Genomic DNA, 20,917 nt, shown 5'->3' on the forward strand with positions numbered 1-20,917 from the left:
CAGCAGAATCTGCTGCGAATCCGTAGGGCCAATTCCGCTGTGGATCCGCAGCAGAATCCGCAACGCTAGCAATATCGCTGTAAAGTCACCGATTTTGTGACGTTGCAGCGATATTGTTAGCGATATCGCTGCATGTGATACCTCCGACCGGCTCCCCCACTGGTTATTGCTGATCGCGCGAGAAGCTGCTGGACCATTCCTCGTCGGTCACTTCCTGCGGCGCTTCCTGTGGCGCCGATGAGCGACGCGTGGAGCCGGGCGGCAGGACGCAGGATCACCGCGTCTGACAGGTAAGTAGCGACCCCCGACCCCTGCGATATCGCTGGTGATTTCTGCCTGTGTGGCAGCTCACTAGCGACCACCTAGCGATGCACCAGCGATCCTGACCGCGTCATATCGCTGGTGCATCGCTAGGTGTAACGGTACCCTAAAGGTGAACTTATACATTGAAATGAGCAAAAAGGTTATTCAGTGTAAAGGGAGCCGGCTATGTTGTCTGACCAACAGGTAGGATGTTATACAGTAGAGCAGGGGAAATGATCAGATTGATGTACAGTTTGTGGGAAAAGTTTCAGCAAAACTTGTATTTTATTGATTGAAATGCTTGGTGTTTGTAGGTTGAGATACTTGTGAAATCACTAGTAGGACCACCCACTGGACTCCTATACTTACAAACACCAGGGGCTTCAATTAATAAAATACTCTTTTTTTTTAGTCTAATTTATATGTACCCACTTGTATTTTTTTTTTTTTTAATTTTCGCTTTGTGGGCAGAGTCTTGCAATTCCAATTATTTATTCATCAATTATGACTTCTTAAAAAGTTGACAAATCTGGCTCAAGTTCACTCCAATCCCCCACGGCGTATTTTTACAGAATTTTTTTTTTTTTAAATTTGGAATCAAAAGTCACAAAAAAATCAGTTCAAGAGACAAAAAAAGTCAATTTTTTGTTACTTTTGAGTCAAATTCAAGAGTCACGTGTGCCATTTTGATGAATTGAGTGACTTAAAAAAAAATGCAAATGACAAATCGGGGGCAAAAGAGTTTTAATTCTTCTGCAGCAAAACATTTTCAATTTCTCACTTAAGATTGCAATTCCCTAGACTTTCTGCCAGCTGGATCTCCTCAAGGAGACATTGTACCTCCTGTAAGGCATATGCTAAGCATCTCTCTGTTAATGTCATTGATGCAATAAGACTATGGCCTATTGGGAATTGAGCAAGTCTGGTCAGCCGTGGTGACCTCTGACCAAGACTGATCAAAAAGGATGTACAAAATACGGTGTCAAGTCATTTTGCATGGTTAATCTTTTCTCATCTTTGATCTTAATCATTTTTTTTTTTGTTCATGCACAAAACAAGATTTTTTCTTTATAGCTGGTTGGCAACAGAAGAGGGCGTCTGCTAATGCAGTTGGTAGTTTAGAGAGTAAAAACAGATGTCAGGCAGATGACACAAAACTTAGGACAACAAAAATGTGAAGAAATATTGCTTCCCCTTCCGCAACTTTGCCTTTCTTTCTAGAGTTTGAACTTTGAATGTCAGATTATATCCCTCTAAGATTAATCAGCTGATCAACAATAAATCGTTTGTACATATATTACGCATGGAACATCAAAAAATGACCTAAAAAAAAAAAATCAATAAATACAATGAAGGCAAAAAGTAATAAAATATTGCAGATCTTTATTATAAAAGGCACACACATAGAATTAATGAATGGCGAAGATTGGAATAAGTCTTTAATATAAGACACTGACATGGTGACCATTAATGATTGTCTTTTGTAGATTCTCAGAGTGGGTTTACTCCCATATCTGAAAAGGTGAACAGCTAAAAGAAGAATGTCAGGAGAACATGCAATTACTATTAAAACTTTTAGTTCTATTCTCTACATGTCAAAAAGATATTAATGGAATATTAAATCCTAGTTAGTGCAGATAACATTTAATAGGATTCTTAATATGTAGCATTAGAGGGTATATGCACCTAAGAGCAACAGGTTACAGATTGCCTAAAGAAACGGAGTTGCGGTACTTTGAAAAAATTCAGAATACTTGAATGATCTTGAGTTCTAGTTCCTATTATAACGACACAATGTAAAACCTACTGTGCCGGTTGCATTGCGGTGGGGCTAAGAGTGAAACTTCCAAAACAAAGGCCCTCAAACACTATAGACTAAAGTTGGCAAACAGTGCAAACTGGATTGGGGTCTCCCGGCTCTCACCACAGTAGGTTCCCTTTCACCAATGACAAGTATGATCATGATTTCCACTTAAAGTATTGGAATAGCCCAGAGTCATACTAAGGGTTCATGCACAAGTCGGAACATTTCAGTTGATAAAGGATTGCAATGCATGAAACTAATCGAGGCACTCCTGACGCATAGAGATATATGAACCCATCACACTCTGGTTGGGAGAGCCGCGGCCAGTTCCTGAAATTAGAGGTCCGTGCTCGGTCCGACTGGCACAGGCCTCTGAATGAGTCCTCACAGTTTTGCTATTTTTAAGCCTAAACCAGTACAATTAAGGTTAAATAAGTAATTGTTACAAAGAAGTAAAGCAGCGTTCACACCATAAAACATGAAATAATAAAAAAGCATAGTCAATAAAGCATGGACCAAAAGCAATATATTGCCAAAAGCTGCATATATCAAGGCTCCATAAGTGGTCCACAGGCTAAACATTGATCTTAAGAGGCAAAAAGAAAAAATGTCTCCTAAAGGCTTGGAAGTGTAAACAATAAAGAACTAAGTGATACTCCTCTACCGGTAACCATCTGGATCCAGCACAGGCAGCTCCGTGGTCTGCTCGGACACAGGAAAAGGAGACGTCACAGCTCCATCAGTATCAGGATATATCATCAGTGCGTCACCAGAAAAACATCCGTATGATGTGCTGCTCAAGTCACCTGATTGCTGCAGCCAATCACAACCTACAGTGGTCCTGCTGCTGGTGGAACTGTGACGTCTACTCTTGGTGTGTCAGAGCAGACCAGGGAGCGAACTGTGCTGGATCCAGGTAGTTACCGATAGATGACAATTGGTTTATTTTTTACTGATCCAAGCACTTCGGATTATTTAGCTTTTTGCCTGGACAGCCCCTTTAAATCAAGATCCCAAACAACCTAAAGTTTTAATGATATTTTTTGCTGAAGTGTGGCCTGTATTTCCAGCCTGTATACGGAGTATTCCGGATTAGCACATAGTCAGTATCCTACTGAGGCATGATCGCAGTTAGTGGGGTGGCAGTCTCTGAATGCCCCCAATGATCATCTTTGGAGATACTTGTGTTCTCTCAGCAGCGATATGCGCACATTTCATCCAGATTTAGATTTTCAAGCAATATCAGATAGTATGATTTGCTATTAAAATGACTAAAATTATGATCTTATCCAATAACATATTACCCTGTATATTGAAAAAAAACAAAAAAAGCCTCCAAAAGCATACAATAATTATTTTCAAAATTACATATAATAACTTAAAAAGGGAAGGTCACCATAGTCTGACATTATTACTTCAATGCTCCTGAAATAAAAAAAAAAGCAATTTTGCCACCGGTTTTGATTAAAAATCTCCTGCCGTTTTAGGTCTACAATGATAAAACTGATCTATGGGTTTCCATGGTAACAGATTACATACTTTACTTTAATCCTGGATTCATCTTGCTATTTATTTGGCCTAACGTTATGTCACCTAGCAAATGTATGTTAGGAAGAAGTAGGGAGCAGAAGCATGGAGAGAAAAGCCATCCGTAAACACAGGCTAGGTACAGACTTCGTCATTTTCCATTATACATTCTTTGACATGGAAATTCCAACACCAAGAAGGAAAAGCTGTCAAATTCTGGAAATCACGGGATGGATAGACATGTTAATGATATGCAAATTATAAAATTGAAGCAAAATGTTTTTAAAACATCTGAATTTATTCAGTATCAACTATGAGCAGCACCTGCAGAATTACACACACTACCACACCTTGGCTCCAATCATCGAGGATATTAATGGCTTTCTAGGGAGCATTCTGCCACACTATGTGCACTTGGGAATGTAAACCATCAAGATCTGCTGCTGGCAGCTCCCTTTGTAATTGCTGACCAATTAAATTCTAGATGTGCCTGATGGGAGACAAGTCTGGAGATGCTGCAGGCCATGGCAAAAGGTTTAGGGCATGCAGGCTGCTCAGCAGAAGCAACATGCGGCCTGACATTGTAGTGTTAAAAAACGGCTCTTGTAACACTTTGGATAAATGGCCGTAGTATTGTTTTTTTGATTTAAATCGATGTCAGGCTAAGGTCAGACAGCCATATATTCTCTCTTCCGTGAGATTCGGGACGATTATGGAAATTACACTCTGACCAAATTCTGATCAGAGTGTGAGCATAGTGTGATCGAATTCTCTCAAATTGAGAGAATTGTATCACACTGTTAGGATAAGATGGAGAACAAAATTTCCACATCTTCTCCATTGTGCCAGTGTGAGAAAATCCAACTGCACTCAGATGTCATCAAAGTGCAGTCGGATGATTTCCATGCACTCATATATTTGCATGGCAGAGTGCGATGTGAATATCGGATCAAACTCTGACATACTGCAACTTTTCTTTCCTGGACTGTTTCTGTCTGAGGAGAAAAAAAAAAAAAAAATCAGACCCATAGAATAACATTGGTCCGAGTGCAATCCGAATCAGATGTTTTGTTGGATTGCGCCAAGACGAAAATTACAGTGGTGTGAGCAAGGCCCAACGTTCAGTTGGTAGTGTACCTTGAGATTACATAGGCGATGCCATGAAGAGGCATTCACGAAGGAAAATAGCACCAGACCTACATGTGAGATTACGATGTGGGGTGTTGTAATGTACTTTAGCTGGACCTATCTAGTATTCATCCCAAACACAGATCAGTTTTACATTGATTTGGTCATAGAACCAATGGTTCGGCAAATTCTGGAAAAGGTCCCAGGATCTGTTTTTCAACATGTCAATGCCGGGCCACATGTTGCTTGTGCTACTGTGAGCGGCCTGCAAGGCCTAAACATGATACCATGGTCTGCCGAGTCTATGGACTTATCTCCCATCTAGCACATCTGTATCATCATTGGGGGCTGTCAGCAGCGGATCTTGATGATTTGCATTCAGCGTGGCAGAACATTCCTTAGACAACCATTGATAATCTCTGTAAGTGTGAATTTCTGCACGTGACACTCATACTATATACTGAATAGCTCAAGATGTTTTGAAAATTGTTTTTCATCATTTGCATATCATTAACGTGTATTGATCCTGTGATTTCCATAATTCCACAACATTTCCTTATTCGTGATGGAATTTCAATACTGAGGAGTGAAGTCATGGCTGTGAATGTAGACATACACTTTCAGAATCATAGAAATAGCAGTATCCTCTAGAGACATAAAATCCAACTTACAATAAGAGGAAACATAAATTAGATAAAGAAACAATAATAAATAACATTTAATTTAAAAACATTCAAAGCAGACTATCTTGCTGTGGCGGGATCACACATTCTCCCTCATCAGTCGGACTCGGAGGTCCTCTGCTGATTTTCAAGGCATTCCTTGAGTTTATCTTCTGTCAATGTCAGTCGGCGCTCCAATATAGAAACAGTCTGCCAAAAAAAAAAGTATCACTCGAAAGTAGTACCGTATTTGCAGCTCTTCCCTTCTACAATAACACATTCTTTCTAAAGCCTCAACTGAAACATTTTTTAGAACCCTAGATATTTCCCTTTTCCAAAAACAAACTTTTCATGTATATTCTGCCATTGATCTTACAAAAGCAGATACACCGATCAGCCATCTTGTAACAGCAGCACCTGTCAACCGGCAGAATATTATACACCACGCATACAGAAGTATTGGGACACATCCCCCAATTACTGAATTCATGCTTCTCATCAGTCCCTCACGTGTATAGTCGATCCGGTAGCCATGCAGTCTGCCGTTACTAACACTTGTGAAATAATGGCTTGTTCTAAAGACCTCGCTGAACTTAACTGTGTTGCTATAATAAGAGGCCACCATTGTAACAAGTCAGTTCAAGACTCTCGCTCTTCTTAAAAATTCTATGATCACCTGTGAATGGTATTATTAAAATGAGGAAACATTTAGAAACCAAAGAAACGCACTCCCGAAATGGCAGTCCATGTAAAAGTTCTAGACCAAGGTCACCAAATGCTAAAGTGCATAGTGCCAACTCTCTGGAGACTCCATAACTGATGAGTCCAACCTTCTCTGGGATTAACATCAGCACATAATCTACGCACCAGGAGCCTGATGGCCTGGGTTCCCATGGTTTACTAGCAGAATAAAAAAAAACCTTACATCACCAAGCACAATGCCAAGTGTTGGATGGAGTGTTGGAAAACTGTCCTGTGCAGTGGTCAATCACGCTTCTCTATGTGGAAGTCTGATGGACAAGTCTGGCTTTAGAGAATGCTGGAAGAACATTACCTGCCGGGTGGCATGGAGGCTTATCCCCCCTGGGCCACTCACCCAGCAGCTGTGCAGGGCCGGACGCCTGATGGCTGCACACAGCAAACTGCGTGCGGCCATGCCTGCTGTGCAGCACAGTACTGTGAGATGCGGCTGGCAGCAGGGTTTGTGTCTAGATCAGAGTTGATTTCTTGAGGTAATTATGTCACTGGAAGGGGCGGGGCCTCCTTCAGTCCAGTGAAGATCCAATCGCAGGAAGCAGTGTTTTGGCAAGGCTGCTGGAGAAGTAAATGTGAAATGAGGGGCTCCACGATAGAGCCCTGTGAGGAGAGGACTAAGGGCTGCAAATGAGAGTGAGGAAGTAGGACTCGGTGTAAGGACCCTGAGGATGTATTTTGGAAAGGGGTTGTTGCTACTTGAGTGGACCTGCAAAGGGAAGATTATGATGAGGTGCTGTGTGTGGAATGGGGAGATGATGAGGGGCTTTGTGGGGAGAAAGGGGGGGTGATGAGGGGCTGTGTGTGCTGAGAAGGGAAGATGAGGGGCTGTGGGGAGATGATAAGGGGCTGTGGGGAGAAGGGGGATGATGAGGGGCTGTGGGGAGAAGGGGTGAAGATGAGGGGCTGTGGGGAGAAGGGGTGAAGATGAGGGGCTGTGGGGAGAAGGGGTGAAGATGAGGGGCTGTGGGGAGAAGGGGTGAAGATGAGGGGCTGTGGGGAGAAGGGGTGAAGATGAGGGGCTGTGGTGAGAGGGGGAATGATGAGGGGCTGTGTCGAGAAAGGGGGGGTGAAGATGAGGAGCTGTGGGGAGAAGGGGGATGATGAGGGGTTGTGTGGAGAAAGGGGGATGAAGATGAGGGCTGTGGGGAAAAGGGGTGAAGATGAAGGGCTGTGGGGAGAAGGGGGTGAAGATGAGGGGCTGTGGGGAGAAGGGTGAATGATGAGGCTCTGTGTGGGGAATGGGGGGGTGATGAGGGGCTGTGTGGGGAATGGGGATGATGAGGGGCTGTGTGGGGAATTGGGGGTGATTAGAGGCTGTGAGGGGAATTAGTGATGAAGGGCTGTGTGGGAAGAAGGGATGATTAGGAGCTGTGGGGGCTAAGAGGCTGTGTGGGGAATGGTGGGTGATGAGGGGCTGTGTGGGGAATGGGGTAAAGATGAGGGGCTGTGTGGTGAGGTGAATTGGGGGATGAAGAGGGGCTGTGTGGGGAATGAGGGGATGATGAGCGACTGTGTGGAGAGTGGGGGGTGATCAGGGGCTGTGTGGTGAGAAGGGGGATGATGAGGTGCTGTATGGGGAATGGGGGATAATGAGAGGCTGTGTGGGGGATGGGGAGATGATGAGAGGCTGTGTGAGGAATGGGGTGATGATGAGGGGCTGTGTGGAGAATGGGGGGCTGTGTGGGGAATGGGGGATAATGAGGGGCTGTGTGGGGAATAGGGGATAATGAGGGGCTGTGGGGGAATGGGGTGATGAGGGGCTGTGTGGAGAAGACCTTCATAATGTGTGTATATATATATATATATATATATACACACACATATACACACACACATACACACACTGTATATTTATGCATATATATTGTATACACAGTTGGGAAAAAAGTATTTAGTCAGACACCAATTGTGCAAGTTCTCCCAATTAAAAAAAATGAGAGGCCTGTAATTGTCATCATAGGTAGACCACAACTATGAGAGTCAAAATGAGAAAACAAATCCAGAAAATCACCTTGTCTAATTTGGCAAGATGTATTTAGCAAATTATGGTGGAAAATAAGTATTTGGTCATTAAAAAAAGTTCATTTCAATATTTTGTTATATATCCTTTGTTAGCAATGACAAAGGTCAAACGAATTCTGAAAGTCTTCACAAGGTTGGCACACACTGTTGGTGGTATGTTGGCCCATTCCTCCATGCAGATCTTCTCTAGAGCAGAGATGTTTTGGGCCTGTCCCTGGGCAACATGGACTTTCAAATCCCTCCAAAGGTTTTCTATGGGGTTGAGATCTGGAGACTGGCTAGGTCACTCCAGGACTTCATATGCTTCTTACAAAGCCACTCCTTCTTTGCCCTGGCGGTGTGCTTGGGATCAGTATCATGCTGAAAGACCCATCCACATTTCTTCAATGCCCTTGCTGATGGAAGGAGGTTTGCACTCAAAATCTCACGATACATGGCCCATTCATTCTTTCATGTACACAAATTAGTTGTCCTGGTCATTTTGTAGAGAAACAGCCCCAAAGCATGATGTTGCCATCCCCATGCTTCACAGTAGGTATGGTGTTCTTTGGATGCAACTCAGCATTCTGTCTCCTCCAAACACGACGTGTTTTGTTTCTAAAAAATAATAATACCAGAAAAACAAGTCCAATCCATAGTAGGTCCTACTTGTAACTTACAGGACTTAAAAGGAGCTGCTGCTAGTGTCTTCGTGCAAAGCATCGGGCACCTTGAGAATGGAATATGTGCTTGAAAAGGTTGGAGCTGTTTTTGCACTATTAGGCCAGGGTTACATTAGCGTATAGCATTCTTACAGCAGAGCATGCTCTCGCATAATCTCATGATGCATCACATGGGATGTTAGGAGTCAATCACATCTGTTTGTTGGGAGGACACTATGATTACGCTTTCCTCTATAATCTCTTGAATGAGCTAATAGATTATAGGTATACAGACAGGAAAGCTGAACTATAATGCCCTGCATTATAATTGTGTGAAAGGTGCTGTGCAGTAATCATCATTATCTTTGATAACAGCTTCTGTTGTGGAGAACGTCAGTGCAACATTCTATGCAACTGCAGATTAACAGACAGCTCTACTTACTAAAATAGGGACCCCTTTCACAGAATGTAAGGTCATACAATTCTTACGGGGGGGGATGGGGTCGCTCTGTGATCTTATGATGTAATTGAAAAGTATACCATGTATTTCCACATAGAGGGGACAACTATATATATCGTGGGGGACTACTGTCAGGATGATTGAAAAAAAAAAAACCTGGAGTGCTCCTTTAATTGTTTCCTACTTACATACATACTTGGTATGAATTATGAATGTACATAGAGCAAGTATTCTTCCTGAATCTTTCATGTTGACTATTGGGTATTTTTTTATGAATGCCAAAATTTGTTAAAAAAATACAATACATAATTTCTCAAGTGCATTGAGCATACCTGAGTTAATATACTTAGTTGGTCCAGAATTTGCTCCAAGGTGCTGCTGAGTGATGATTGGGAAACTGGTTGCACATCTGCCACATGTTCATCTCTGTGTCCTCTTTTCTTCATGGCAGAAGGCAGTGCTGGTGATGTGTTATAAGGCACGCTGTCACTCCTTCCAGGATTCTCACCAATGCCATGCGACTGATGTATCTGTGTAGTGTCACAAAAAAACAATAATGTAAGTATATAATTGAGTGGTTTGTCAGTCTATCTGCCCATTGATTGGGAGCTGATCTGCAGTATGCGGCAGCGACTACAACACATTGATTGGAATTATACTGTACAATGCTAAGCTCTGACCACCACTGGAGCCAATAATGACTGATCAGTTGGAGTGACAGCTGTCAAACCCCCACTGATCTGACATTCATGACCTATCTTAAGGATAGTTTATCTATATTATATGGCCAGATAACTCCTTTAAGGTTATTATCTATTCCAGAAAAAGCGGTTAAAGGGGTTGTCTGGGACTTTTATATTGATGTGCTGTGTTGCGGAGCTGCACAACACAGGTCTGTCTACGGATTGTTGCCATGGCTGGGCACCCCTAATACCCCCTATAGATTCAAATGGGATAGGCCATCAATATAAAAGTCCTGGGCAACCCCTTTAATTTTGGGCAAAATGAGCTTGTAAGCAAGAGCAACCAAGAAAGAATAAATTAACAGAAAGCAGGGCTATAAAGAGTATTAATAATTCATTATTATAATTCAAGTTATGCATGTCTTCCACATCATATTCAACAGCACTTTACAGACATTATCATCTCTATCCCCATTGGGGGCTCACAATCTAAATTCCCTAACTATATGTCTTTGGAGTGTGGGAGGAAACAGGAGAACGCGGAGGTAACCCACACAAACACGGAGAGAACATACAAACTCCTTGCAGATGTTGTCCTTGGTGAGATTTAAACCCAGGACCCCAGTGCTAACCACTGAGCCACCTGTTCTGCCCATAAGGTGCTACTGAAAGTAAAGGCATAGCTACAGGTGCTTCTGACAAAATGAGAATATCATCAAAAAGATAATTTATTTCAGTTCTTCAATACTAAAAGTGAGATTCATATTATATAGAGTTGTTACTGAGAGATCCATTTCATTTGTTTATTTCTGTTGATGATTAGGGCTTACAGCCAATCCAAAATGTTGACTTCCTGAAATGTATGTGTGACTCTTCCTCCAGACTCTGGGACCTTGGTTTACAAATTAAATGCAAAATTTACTTTCATCTGAAAACAACACCTTGGACCCACTGAGCAGCAGTCCAGTTCTTTTTCTCCTTGGCCCAGGTAAGACGCTTCTGGCGTTGTTTATTGGTCATGAGTGACGTGACACAAGGAATGTGACACTTGTAGCCCATGTCCTGGATACATCTGTGTGTAGTGGCTCTTGAAGCATTGATTCCAGCAGCAGTCCACTCCTTGTGAATCTCCCCCAAATTTTTGAATGGCCTTTTCTTAACAATGCTTTCAAGGCTGCGGTTATCCCGGCAGCTTGTGCACCTTTTTCTACCACACTTTTTCCTTCAACTTCCCATTAATATGCTTGGATACAGCACTCTATGAACAGCCAGCTTCTTTAGCAATGACTTTTTGTGGCTTACCCTCCTTGTGGAGTGTGTCAGTGACTGCCTTCTGGATATCTGTGAAGTCAGCAGTCTTCCCCATGATTGTGGAGCCTACTGAAACAGTCTAAGGGATGTTTTTAAATGCTTAGGAAGCCTTTACTGGTGTTTTTTGTTAATTATTTTAATTTACTGAGATAACTACTTTTGGGTTTTCATTGGCTGTAAGCCATAATCAACATTAAGAGAAATAAACACTTGGAATAGATTACTCTGTTTGTAATGACTCTATACATGAGTTTCACTTTTTGTATTGAAGGACTGAAATAAATTAACTTTTTGATGATATTCTAATTTTGTGACAAGGACCTGTATGTACACATGCTAAAAACTACCGTATATGTGGATAGTAATACTCCTCTTATAGCTCGTCTGCTTTAGGGCATAGACATGATCTGTTACTGCAGCTTAGCTTCAGTGTCTTCAGAGAATCTGAAGTAGTCTAAGACACTCCCCCTATCTCTTCATTGGTCCTGGCTGCTACTCCCTCCTTTCCTCTCCCGATAGCCCTGCCTCCTTTGATACCAAGTACAAGTGCTCGGTGCAACAGTGGCGGGGCTAAACATTTAAGTGCACGTTCCCTCTTACAAGTTTTCCATCCATCTCCTCCCTTCACTGACTTTATAATGCAGAGCTGTCAAAGAGGGGGAGTGGAGAATGATGGAAATCAAGTAGGTGCACTTATTGATTGCTATGCCATGGGTGCACTCACTGTCTGTGCATAGTTTGAAGAGTCATCTTGTGATAAACTCCCTCTAATATACAGAAGCTTAGTCCAGTTCTTTCCTCCACATGCCATCAATCCTTAAAAGGGGTTGTCCCCTAACGGAAAACCCCCTTAATAGTTCAGTGCAGCAAAACATGCAAAAATCCCCAGAAAAAAACAGATCTCAGTGCCATGTAGTTTGACAGTCATGTGACTGCTATAGCCAATCAAAAACACTGCTTCCACTGTAAGGAAATAGTGAAGGCTGAATGATTCCAATCAGGTGCCGTTCTTTATGGCACATGGCAGCAGGTTAAAAACCGTGCTGAGATCAGCGTAGACAGGAGCTGTGTAGTAATTGACGATGATGTAAACCAGGGTTAACTTCACGTATCAGTTGGAAGAGTTAGGCTATGTTCACAAGCTGCATTTTTTAATGCAAATTAATCCTGCTTTTTACCTTAGTACCAGCTAAACCTACGAGATTTCGGAAATCTCATGCACAGGCTTGTTTGTTTTTTTCTTAATGGAATTGGAAAACTGCGGCATATTTTTCACCCATACAAAGCAATGAGTGTGCAAAAACAAGCAACGTGTGAACATTGTTTAAAAGTCAGTACCCATTTTTACCAAAACTGCATGAGAAATGCAGCAATACACTGTGCGCATCGAAATGAATGCACCATCTGAATACTGGACAGATGAGCCATCTCCAGTGGCAATTACTATATAGGAACTAAAATCAGCTTCAAGCAATTTGGATATCAGGTCACCGGGAAGAAGTTGTCAAGTCTTACAGGGTAAGCAGAACACGTACTGACAAGTTTCAGAAACAAGGGGTTAATCAGAGCACAATGAGAAGTTCTGCTCCTTTGTACAAGGTACCAATAGTTGCAATTTCTCACTATTTTCCGTCTAGCAATTAAAAAAAAAAAAAATCCTATATCCAGTAGTTCAATCCTGTATGGACCTTCTCCTGGGTCCACGGTCCACAGTGATGAGAACGCTCCATTTTACTCTAGGTTGTAGGAGGATTAATGCACCGATGGCGTCATTGATACTGAAAACGCCACATAAACAGTAACGTATAGGAGGACAGAAACTATATTGTACAGGTTTAACCCTTTGGGTACTAATTGTTTTAGGAGTCTTAAATAAATCAACAAGCTACTTTTCGTGAGCGGCGGTCGGATGCTATAGCAACAACTGAGGGCAACATGGGAAACACACTTTGCATTTGATACATAGCACAGTACACCACATCCTGGATGTGCATCAGTGTCACCCCCGGACCACAGCCTCTTACTATTTTTTAGCTCTTACCACAGAGACAACAAAGGGTCGCTTGAGCTTCCTTTTTTCATAAAAAAAAGAATCCTTGTGCTGCAATTCTCTACATAGTCATGAACGTCTGACTTCTGTAACGTGTTTCGACATGAAGTAGAACTACTCAAAGTTTTCCATTTATTAGTGTTGACAGACCATAAAGTGAGTGTCCATGTGCACCTTTCCCTTCACTTCTGTGTAAACCCCCCAAAGACACTCTTAAGGCATATCATTTCATTGTATTTGTGGGACTTTTTATGCATTTGGGTTAAGATGTTAACCATCCATTTTCTATACTAAGGGAATATTTTCTTCAAATGACATTTTGATACAGAAATAATGAAGTTAAAGAAAGGGTGGTATTGTTCGTCAGCTTATATTTTCACAAGATAAACTTGTATCAATTGTTTTTATTTTATCAGAGGAACTGAAAAGGAAAAATGCAGTTTCCAAGAAGCTGAACACCAAGAAAAGGGCCATTTTGTTTTCACAGGCACCACCAAACCAAACCCGAAAGTAGACTTTTCAGGACTTGTAGCAAAAGATTACACTTTTTGGTTTATTCTAGAAAATTGTGTAACATATTTCAATTCTGAATGAGAGTCTTCATCAGGTACACAGTGGGGAAAATAAGTATCTGATACACTGCCGATTTTGCAGGTTTTCCTACCTACGATGAATGGAGAGGTCCGTAACTTTTATCGTAGGTACACTTCACCTGTGAGAGACAGAATCTTAAAAAAAATCCATAAAAATCACATTGCATGATTTTTACATACTTACTGTTTTATTGCATGAAATAAGTATTTGATCACCTACCAATCAGCAATAATTCTGGTTCTCACAGACCTGTTAGCTTTTCGTTTAGAAGCCCTCCTACTCTGCACTCATTACATGTATTAATTGCACCTGTTTGAACTCGTTATTACCTGTATAAAAGACACCTGTCCACAAACTCAATCACAATACAACCTCTCCACCATGACCAAGATCAAAGAACTGTCAATGGATACCAGGGACCAAATTATATAACTGCACAAGGCAGGGATGAGTTACAGGACAATAGGCAAGCAGCTTGGTGAGAAGGCAATAACAGTTGGCACAATTATTAGAACATAGAACAAACACAAGATCACTATCAATCTTCCTTGGTCTGGGGCTCCATGTAGCATCTCGCCTCCTGGGGTAAGGCTGATTCTGAGAAAGGTCAGGAATGATCCCTGAAATACACGTGAGGACCTGGTCAATGACTTGAAGAGAGCTGGGACCACAGGCGCAAAGATTACCATTAGTAACACACTACCCCATCATGGATTAAAATCCTGCAGGGCACGCAAGGTCCCCCTGCTCAAGCCAGCACATGTCCAGGCCCATTTGAAGTTCGCCAATGACCATATGGATGATACAGAGGATGCATAGGAGGTTATGTGGTCAGATGAGACCAATATAGAACTTTTTGGTATCAACTCCTCTCACCGTGTTTGGAGGAAGAAGAAAAATGAGTACAACCCCAAAAACACCGTCCCAACTGTGTAGGACGGTGGGGGAAACATCATACTTTGAGGGTGCTTTTTTGTGCAAAGGAGACAGGACGACTGCACTGTATTGAATATAGGATGGATGTGGTCATGTATCGCTAAATTTTGGCCAACAACCTCCTTCCTTCAGTAAAAGCATTGAAAATGGGATGTGGCTGGGTCTTCCACCATGACAATGACCAAAAACACACAGCCAGGGCAACCAAGGAGAAGCATTTCAAAGTCCTCAAGTGGCCTGGCCAGTTTCCAGACCTGAACGTAACAGAAAATCTTTGCCGGGAGCTGAAACTCATTGTTGCCCAGCGACAGCCCCAAAACCTGAAAGATCTGGACAAGATCTGTATGGAGGAGTGAGCCAAAATCCCTGCTGCAGTGTGTGCACACTTGGCCAAGAACTACAGGAAACGTCTGACCTCTAATTGCAAACAAAGGTTTCTGTACCAAATATTAAGTTCTGTTTTTCTATTGTATCACATACTTATTTCATGCAATAAAATGCAATTTAATTATGTAAAAATCATACAATGGGATTTTCTGAATTTTATTTAAGATTCTGTCTCTCATAGTTGAAGTGTACCTACGATAAAAATAACAGACCTCTTCATTCATTGCAGGTAAAAAAAAACTTGCAAAATTGTCTGTGTATCAAATACTTATTTTCCCCACTGTATGATGATGAATTGAAATACATGGAGCAAAACTGTTGACATTTTATGACGAGTCTTGAAGATTTTGTCAGAAGGTTAGGTCTAGCAGTGTACCTGGGAAATGAAATAGTCCTCCCTTCTATCACCAGATTCAAAACATGATCTTGTCTAGAGACAACTGTATGAATTACCATATATAGGTTGCCCAAGCCACCAGCCAAAGAAACACTTTCTAATACATGCCACAAATGGAAGTGTGCCTAAAAAGCACATCACCAGTAGATTAGTGAGAAACCACCATGAATGTGTATGCAAATTATCTCCTTTGCAAAATGAAAAATTCTCACAAGTACCACCTAGGAGAGAGAGAGCTACGCAACAAGTCAAAGTCCAAACAATTTACATGCCTTGAAACCTGACCAAAAACTCATCTTCAGTCTGCCCGATTTGGGGCGTTTCCCCCCCAATTTGTGTAGACAAGAGTCTGGGTCCTTGAGATTTCTGATAAGATCCCATACTCAGCCAGTTTGGGGGTTAAGAGAACCAGTACGTCCCTCATGGTTTGTCTGTGTATACATGAGGTATGATGAATATACCGATCTAGAGAATAATTAACCTTTTTCTCCGTTTTCCACCTGTATGAATCTGAATGGAGCGCCATCGACAGACAGCATTGTTTTGGTAAACTCACTTGAAAAGAGACCACTTCTGGAGAAATATGATTGTCATGGTGAGACATCTCTAAGTCTTGTGATACCTCTAAAAATATGCCCCAAACATCAAATTACTGGGTCATTAACATTACTTCAGCTAATGTAATATCAGTATGCTGCATTTATGTATCTGTAGTTGCTAAATGTATGTAAACCACATTAATCTTCAGAGGCAGCATTTTTACATTGGAAACATCAATGGGAAATGAGGAAGCATTGATCTCAATGAGGGAACATTTCTGCTTTCCAGATGAATGGAGCTTCACATTTATCCCTTACTACAAATTCAAAAATATATTTGGCTTATTATGTGAATAAGAGAGTGATATTTTCAGTTGTGAGCTTACAATATGTTTTTATCAGGAATCCACCATCATGCCAACGCTGCAGAAAACAATACTACTGGTACATCTCAAAGACAACAAAGCTGTAGCCAAAACAAAGCTATAAACTGATTATCAAGAGCAGCTAAGCACAGGATACAGAACTTAAACTTATCATCTGCATTAGGGTTTCCTATGCAATAACAGTTAAACATGTTTAATACCATCATATGCTTGGGATACGGTTGACAAATCAGAGTTTGCCTCGTTAAATTAAAAGAACACTCCTAAAATATGATTAAATGTCTGTTTATGTAATGTCATAATCTAATCTCTTTTCTAATATACTTAAATTAAAAATTCCCTATCATTCCCTCACTACGTTACGAGACAGCATCAGAAGGAAGAGGTTGCGGTCCCTGCCTCAGCCCCCATCTGAAACGATGCATCACCAGTCATGTTTGTTTCAGTGACTGGCGTTGCACCTGATCCTACTGAGTATTTGTCGGTTGTCAATTTGGACGTATGCTCAGTAGGATATTGTCAATGCGCAATATTCTTTTTAATGCACAGTGACTGTGTTACCTCTGATAAGAAGGGACGACACGGCTACCGAGCGCACTGTCACTATGCATTGTAAGTAGATTAACTGCAGATCAGGAAAAGGAAGCCAGTCCTCTCGTGAAAGTGACATCACTTGCAAGACCGGGGCTGGTCTTTGTTCATCAGGTCCTTTCCTGACAATGCGTTTCAACTTGGGGCAGAGGTTCTATCAGCTATCGTTGTCTGTTTGCGCGTTAGCAACATTTTAGTTGAAAAAATATAACTTTTCATTCCACTTTGCATTAATTCTGTCATGATCCAGTGTTGGATCAGGCGGTATTAAATGCATTAAGTGAACTTTTTTTTCCTTTGGTTCCAAAGTGTGTCGTGATTGCCCCCGGTGGCCATTAGAATCATCACGTGGTGTCGTTCATTCTAAGTTGCCCGGTGGTGGGGAATGGTATCGCACCTTAGGTTTAGGTTAATGTTCACTTAATTATGGATCAGGTGTGACACCCTATAAAGGTGTGCTCAGGGTGTTCACTCACGGCCTGTGAGATTGCTTTCACTTTGAGTGGGAGAGCCTGGATGAAGGATGGGGCTGGTGAGGAGTCCTGCGCAGCTTAGCCAGGGGGGACGTGTTGCAGCTATGGTGTCTGGACGAAGGGCTGGCATGGCGTGGTGGGGTCGCAGTGATGAAGTCAGCGGGAAGTGTCTGCATGGTCTGGTGGAGTGGCTACTATGGAGAGTGGCACTCACCATGTGGGACTTGGCCGCTGAGCTGGACTCAAGCATGCTTGACTTCGTGGCAGAAGCTGAACACTTCCTTGGGACTCTGGTACTAAGCAGCTGCAACTGGTGTTGGACTCTGCTCCCAGGCTGCACTAAGGTGAAGGATCCTGTTATGGTGATGGATCCAGGTGGAGGAGAAGATGCACTCAGGTGGAGGGCTCTGTTGCTAGGAGCGCACGCAACAGAGCAAAGCTAAGTGGTGTTTCCCCTGTATTGTCTCTTTCCTCATGTGTGTTATTAGTGCAGTGGTGGGATTAGTCTCTGCACCGACCCATTCCCTAGTGAGGGTTTAGGGTCAGGGTGAGCAAGGGCGTTAAGGTACGCGTGCGGCGACAGGTGCGGAGCCTGTTTAGGGAATGTAAGGAGTGCAGGGACACTGGCTCAGGGGAGCTTAGGAGGTCTCCATGTCCCCATTCCCTATCGCAGGGCCCACCATTGTTAAAGTTTCCCAGGTTCCCCCTTTATTATTTTATTATTGTATGTATAACGTGTAATACCTAAATTCGCCAGGTGGAGGCGGCGTATCCACCTGCACGTTTTATTATTTAAATGCGCCCCACTGGAGGCGGTGTATCCAGGGTCACTTGTGTCACATGGGTTCGCCTTGCGGAAACATCTGCGTCCTGACACACGTGATCATGACATTATCACAGGCCCCTCAGTTTTTTTTTCTGGTGAGCTTTGGCCATGTGGAGACCGCTGAGTAATTGCTGCCGGGCCTCACTGATGTGAGTGGGGAGCGGCAAGGTGTTTAGAGCCGTTGCAGCAGCAGTTATCACGGTCTGGGGCCTCTGCTCAGGTAACCAGGAAATTAAACTGGCGGCTTTGGCAATTTGCGGGTCTGGCAAAAGCCCCTGGAGTCGCTGCTGGGGAGCGGGACTTGCTCTTGCACGTGGGCGTACCCAGGCAGGTGGGAGGAATGGTGCCCCACGGAGCTGCTTGGTGTTCCCCGAGGTGAAGGGGTGCGTTCCAGTGATGAGCAGACTGATGTAGAGTCCGCGGGGTTTACGCCAAATCTTCAAATACCACCGTAGAAGCCGCCCCTCCTGGCCATGTGGAGGCGGCCAGTGAGTGTATATTTCCTCCATTTCCCGTCCCCTTCTCCTCCTGGTGTGTGCAGCAGGTGTGCTGCGGGGGAGTAGGGACAAATCTCAACCCTCGCCATTAAACCAACCCTGGGAGGCGCAGACCTCATGGTGAAGAGGGTTGGAGGGTGGTGATCCCTTGGTGAATAGCGGGGGTGTGAGTGTGGTGACACAGGGGGACGCCTCTGTGATCAGGTCCTGAATGAGTTCACCAATTTTTTGACAAACGAATGTGTGTAATAAACGTTCAGGTCCGGACCTGTGTGTGAACGAGCATGTATGTGTGCCACCAAAAAACATCTTGTGGAAGTGTGTTGTGGAGCCTGATCAGCTCATAACAAACAAACATACACATACATAAACTCGTTCCCCAGGTCAGCGCTGTGGAGATGAGTGGTGCCTCCAAAATTAACTTTATTGCCAATACCAGCGGTGCGTTTGTCATAAACCTGAAGTGTCAGGTAATGGTGGGGTGAACTCAGGGTCTGGGCGTCCCCGCTGTGGGTGTTCCCCTAATGAGGGGTGGTCTTGAGGGTCCAGAGGCCCCTCATTAAGGAGGGGGTACTGTCATGATCCAGTGTTGGATCTGGCGGTATTAAATGCATTAAGTGAACTTTTTTTCCTTTGGTTCCAAAGTGTGTCGTGATTGCCCCCGGTGGCCATTAGAATCATCGCGTGGTGTCGTTCATTCTAAGTTGCCCGGTGGTGGGGAATGGTATCGCACCTTAGGTTTAGGTTAATGTTCACTTAATTATGGATCAGGTGTGACACCCTATAAAGGTGTGCTCAGGGTGTTCACTCACGGCCTGTGATATTGTGAGATTGCTCTCACTTTGAGTAGGAGAGCCTGGATGAAGGATGGGGCTGGTGAGGAGTCCTGCGCAGCTTAGCCAGGGGGGACGTGTTGCAGCTATGGTGTCTGAACGAAGGGGTGGCATGGCGTGGTGGGGTCGCAGTGATGGAGTCAGCGGGAAGTGTCTGCATGGTCTGGTGGAGTGGCTACTATGGAGAGTGGCACTCACCATGTGGGACTTGGCCGCTGAGCTGGACTCAAGCATGCTTGACTTCGTGGCAGAAGCTGAACACTTCCTTGGGACTCTGGTACTAAGCAGCTGCAACTGGTGTTGGACTCTGCTCCAAGGCTGCACTAAGGTGAAGGATCCTGTTATGGTGATGGATCCAGGTGGAGGAGAAGATGCACTCAGGTGGAGGGCTCTGTTGCTAGGAGCGCACGCAACAGAGCAAAGCTAAGTGGTGTTTCCCCTGTATTGTCTCTTTCCTCATGTGTGTTATTAGTGCAGTGGTGGGATTAGTCTCCGCACCGACCCATTCCCTAGTGAGGGTTTAGGGTCAGAGTGAGCAAGGGCGTTAAGGTACGCGTGCGGCGACAGGTGCGGAGCCTGTTTAGGGAATGTAAGGAGTGCAGGAACACTGGCTCAGGGGAGCTTAGGAGGTCTCCATGTCCCCATTCCCTATCGCAGGGCCCACCATTGTTAAAGTTTCCCAGGTTCCCCCTTTATTATTTGATTATTGTATGTATAACGTGTAATACCTAAATTCGCCAGGTGGAGGCGGCGTATCCACCTGCACGTTTTATTATTTAAATGCGCCCCAATGGAGGCGGTGTATCCAGGGTCACGTGTGTCACATGGGTTCGCCTTGCGGAAACATCTGCGTCCTGACACACGTGATCATGACAAATTCCTGTCAAGCACCTGAAGGTTATCCCCTTTGCGTCATGTACCATACTAGTACGGCGCATGTCACTTCTCTCACTTTGATGTGGGCTCCGGCGATGAGCTAACATCATTCCCGGGATATGTCAGCTGTTTGGATGTGAGTAATTCTGCTACATACAGGTGATCTAATCATCGCCTGTATGTAGCAGAGCCGATCGGGTTATGGCAGCTTCTAGTCTCCCATGGAGACTATTGA

General features: G+C 43.4%; 1 protein-coding gene across 2 annotated transcripts in view; it reads right to left on the bottom strand.

Moving 5' to 3' along the window:
• Positions 1 to 1,666: 1,666 nt before the first annotated feature.
• Positions 1,667 to 20,917, bottom strand: part of POC1B (POC1 centriolar protein B) — a 162,685-nt gene continuing 143,434 nt past the window's right edge. For both annotated transcript variants that reach the window (XM_073557015.1, XM_073557016.1), the window contains exons 11-12: positions 9,636 to 9,833; positions 1,667 to 5,634 (exon numbers count right to left, since the gene is read on the bottom strand). In XM_073557015.1, the coding sequence (XP_073413116.1) occupies positions 5,542 to 5,634; positions 9,636 to 9,833 (291 nt within the window). In that variant the 3' untranslated portion in view covers positions 1,667 to 5,541. The remainder of the gene's footprint in view (positions 5,635 to 9,635; positions 9,834 to 20,917) is intronic.

The sequence above is a fragment of the Dendrobates tinctorius genome, unplaced genomic scaffold (assembly GCF_039654945.1).
Source record: "Dendrobates tinctorius isolate UK_male_01 unplaced genomic scaffold, ASM3965494v1 ptg000241l, whole genome shotgun sequence".
Classification (NCBI taxonomy): domain Eukaryota; kingdom Metazoa; phylum Chordata; class Amphibia; order Anura; family Dendrobatidae; genus Dendrobates; species Dendrobates tinctorius.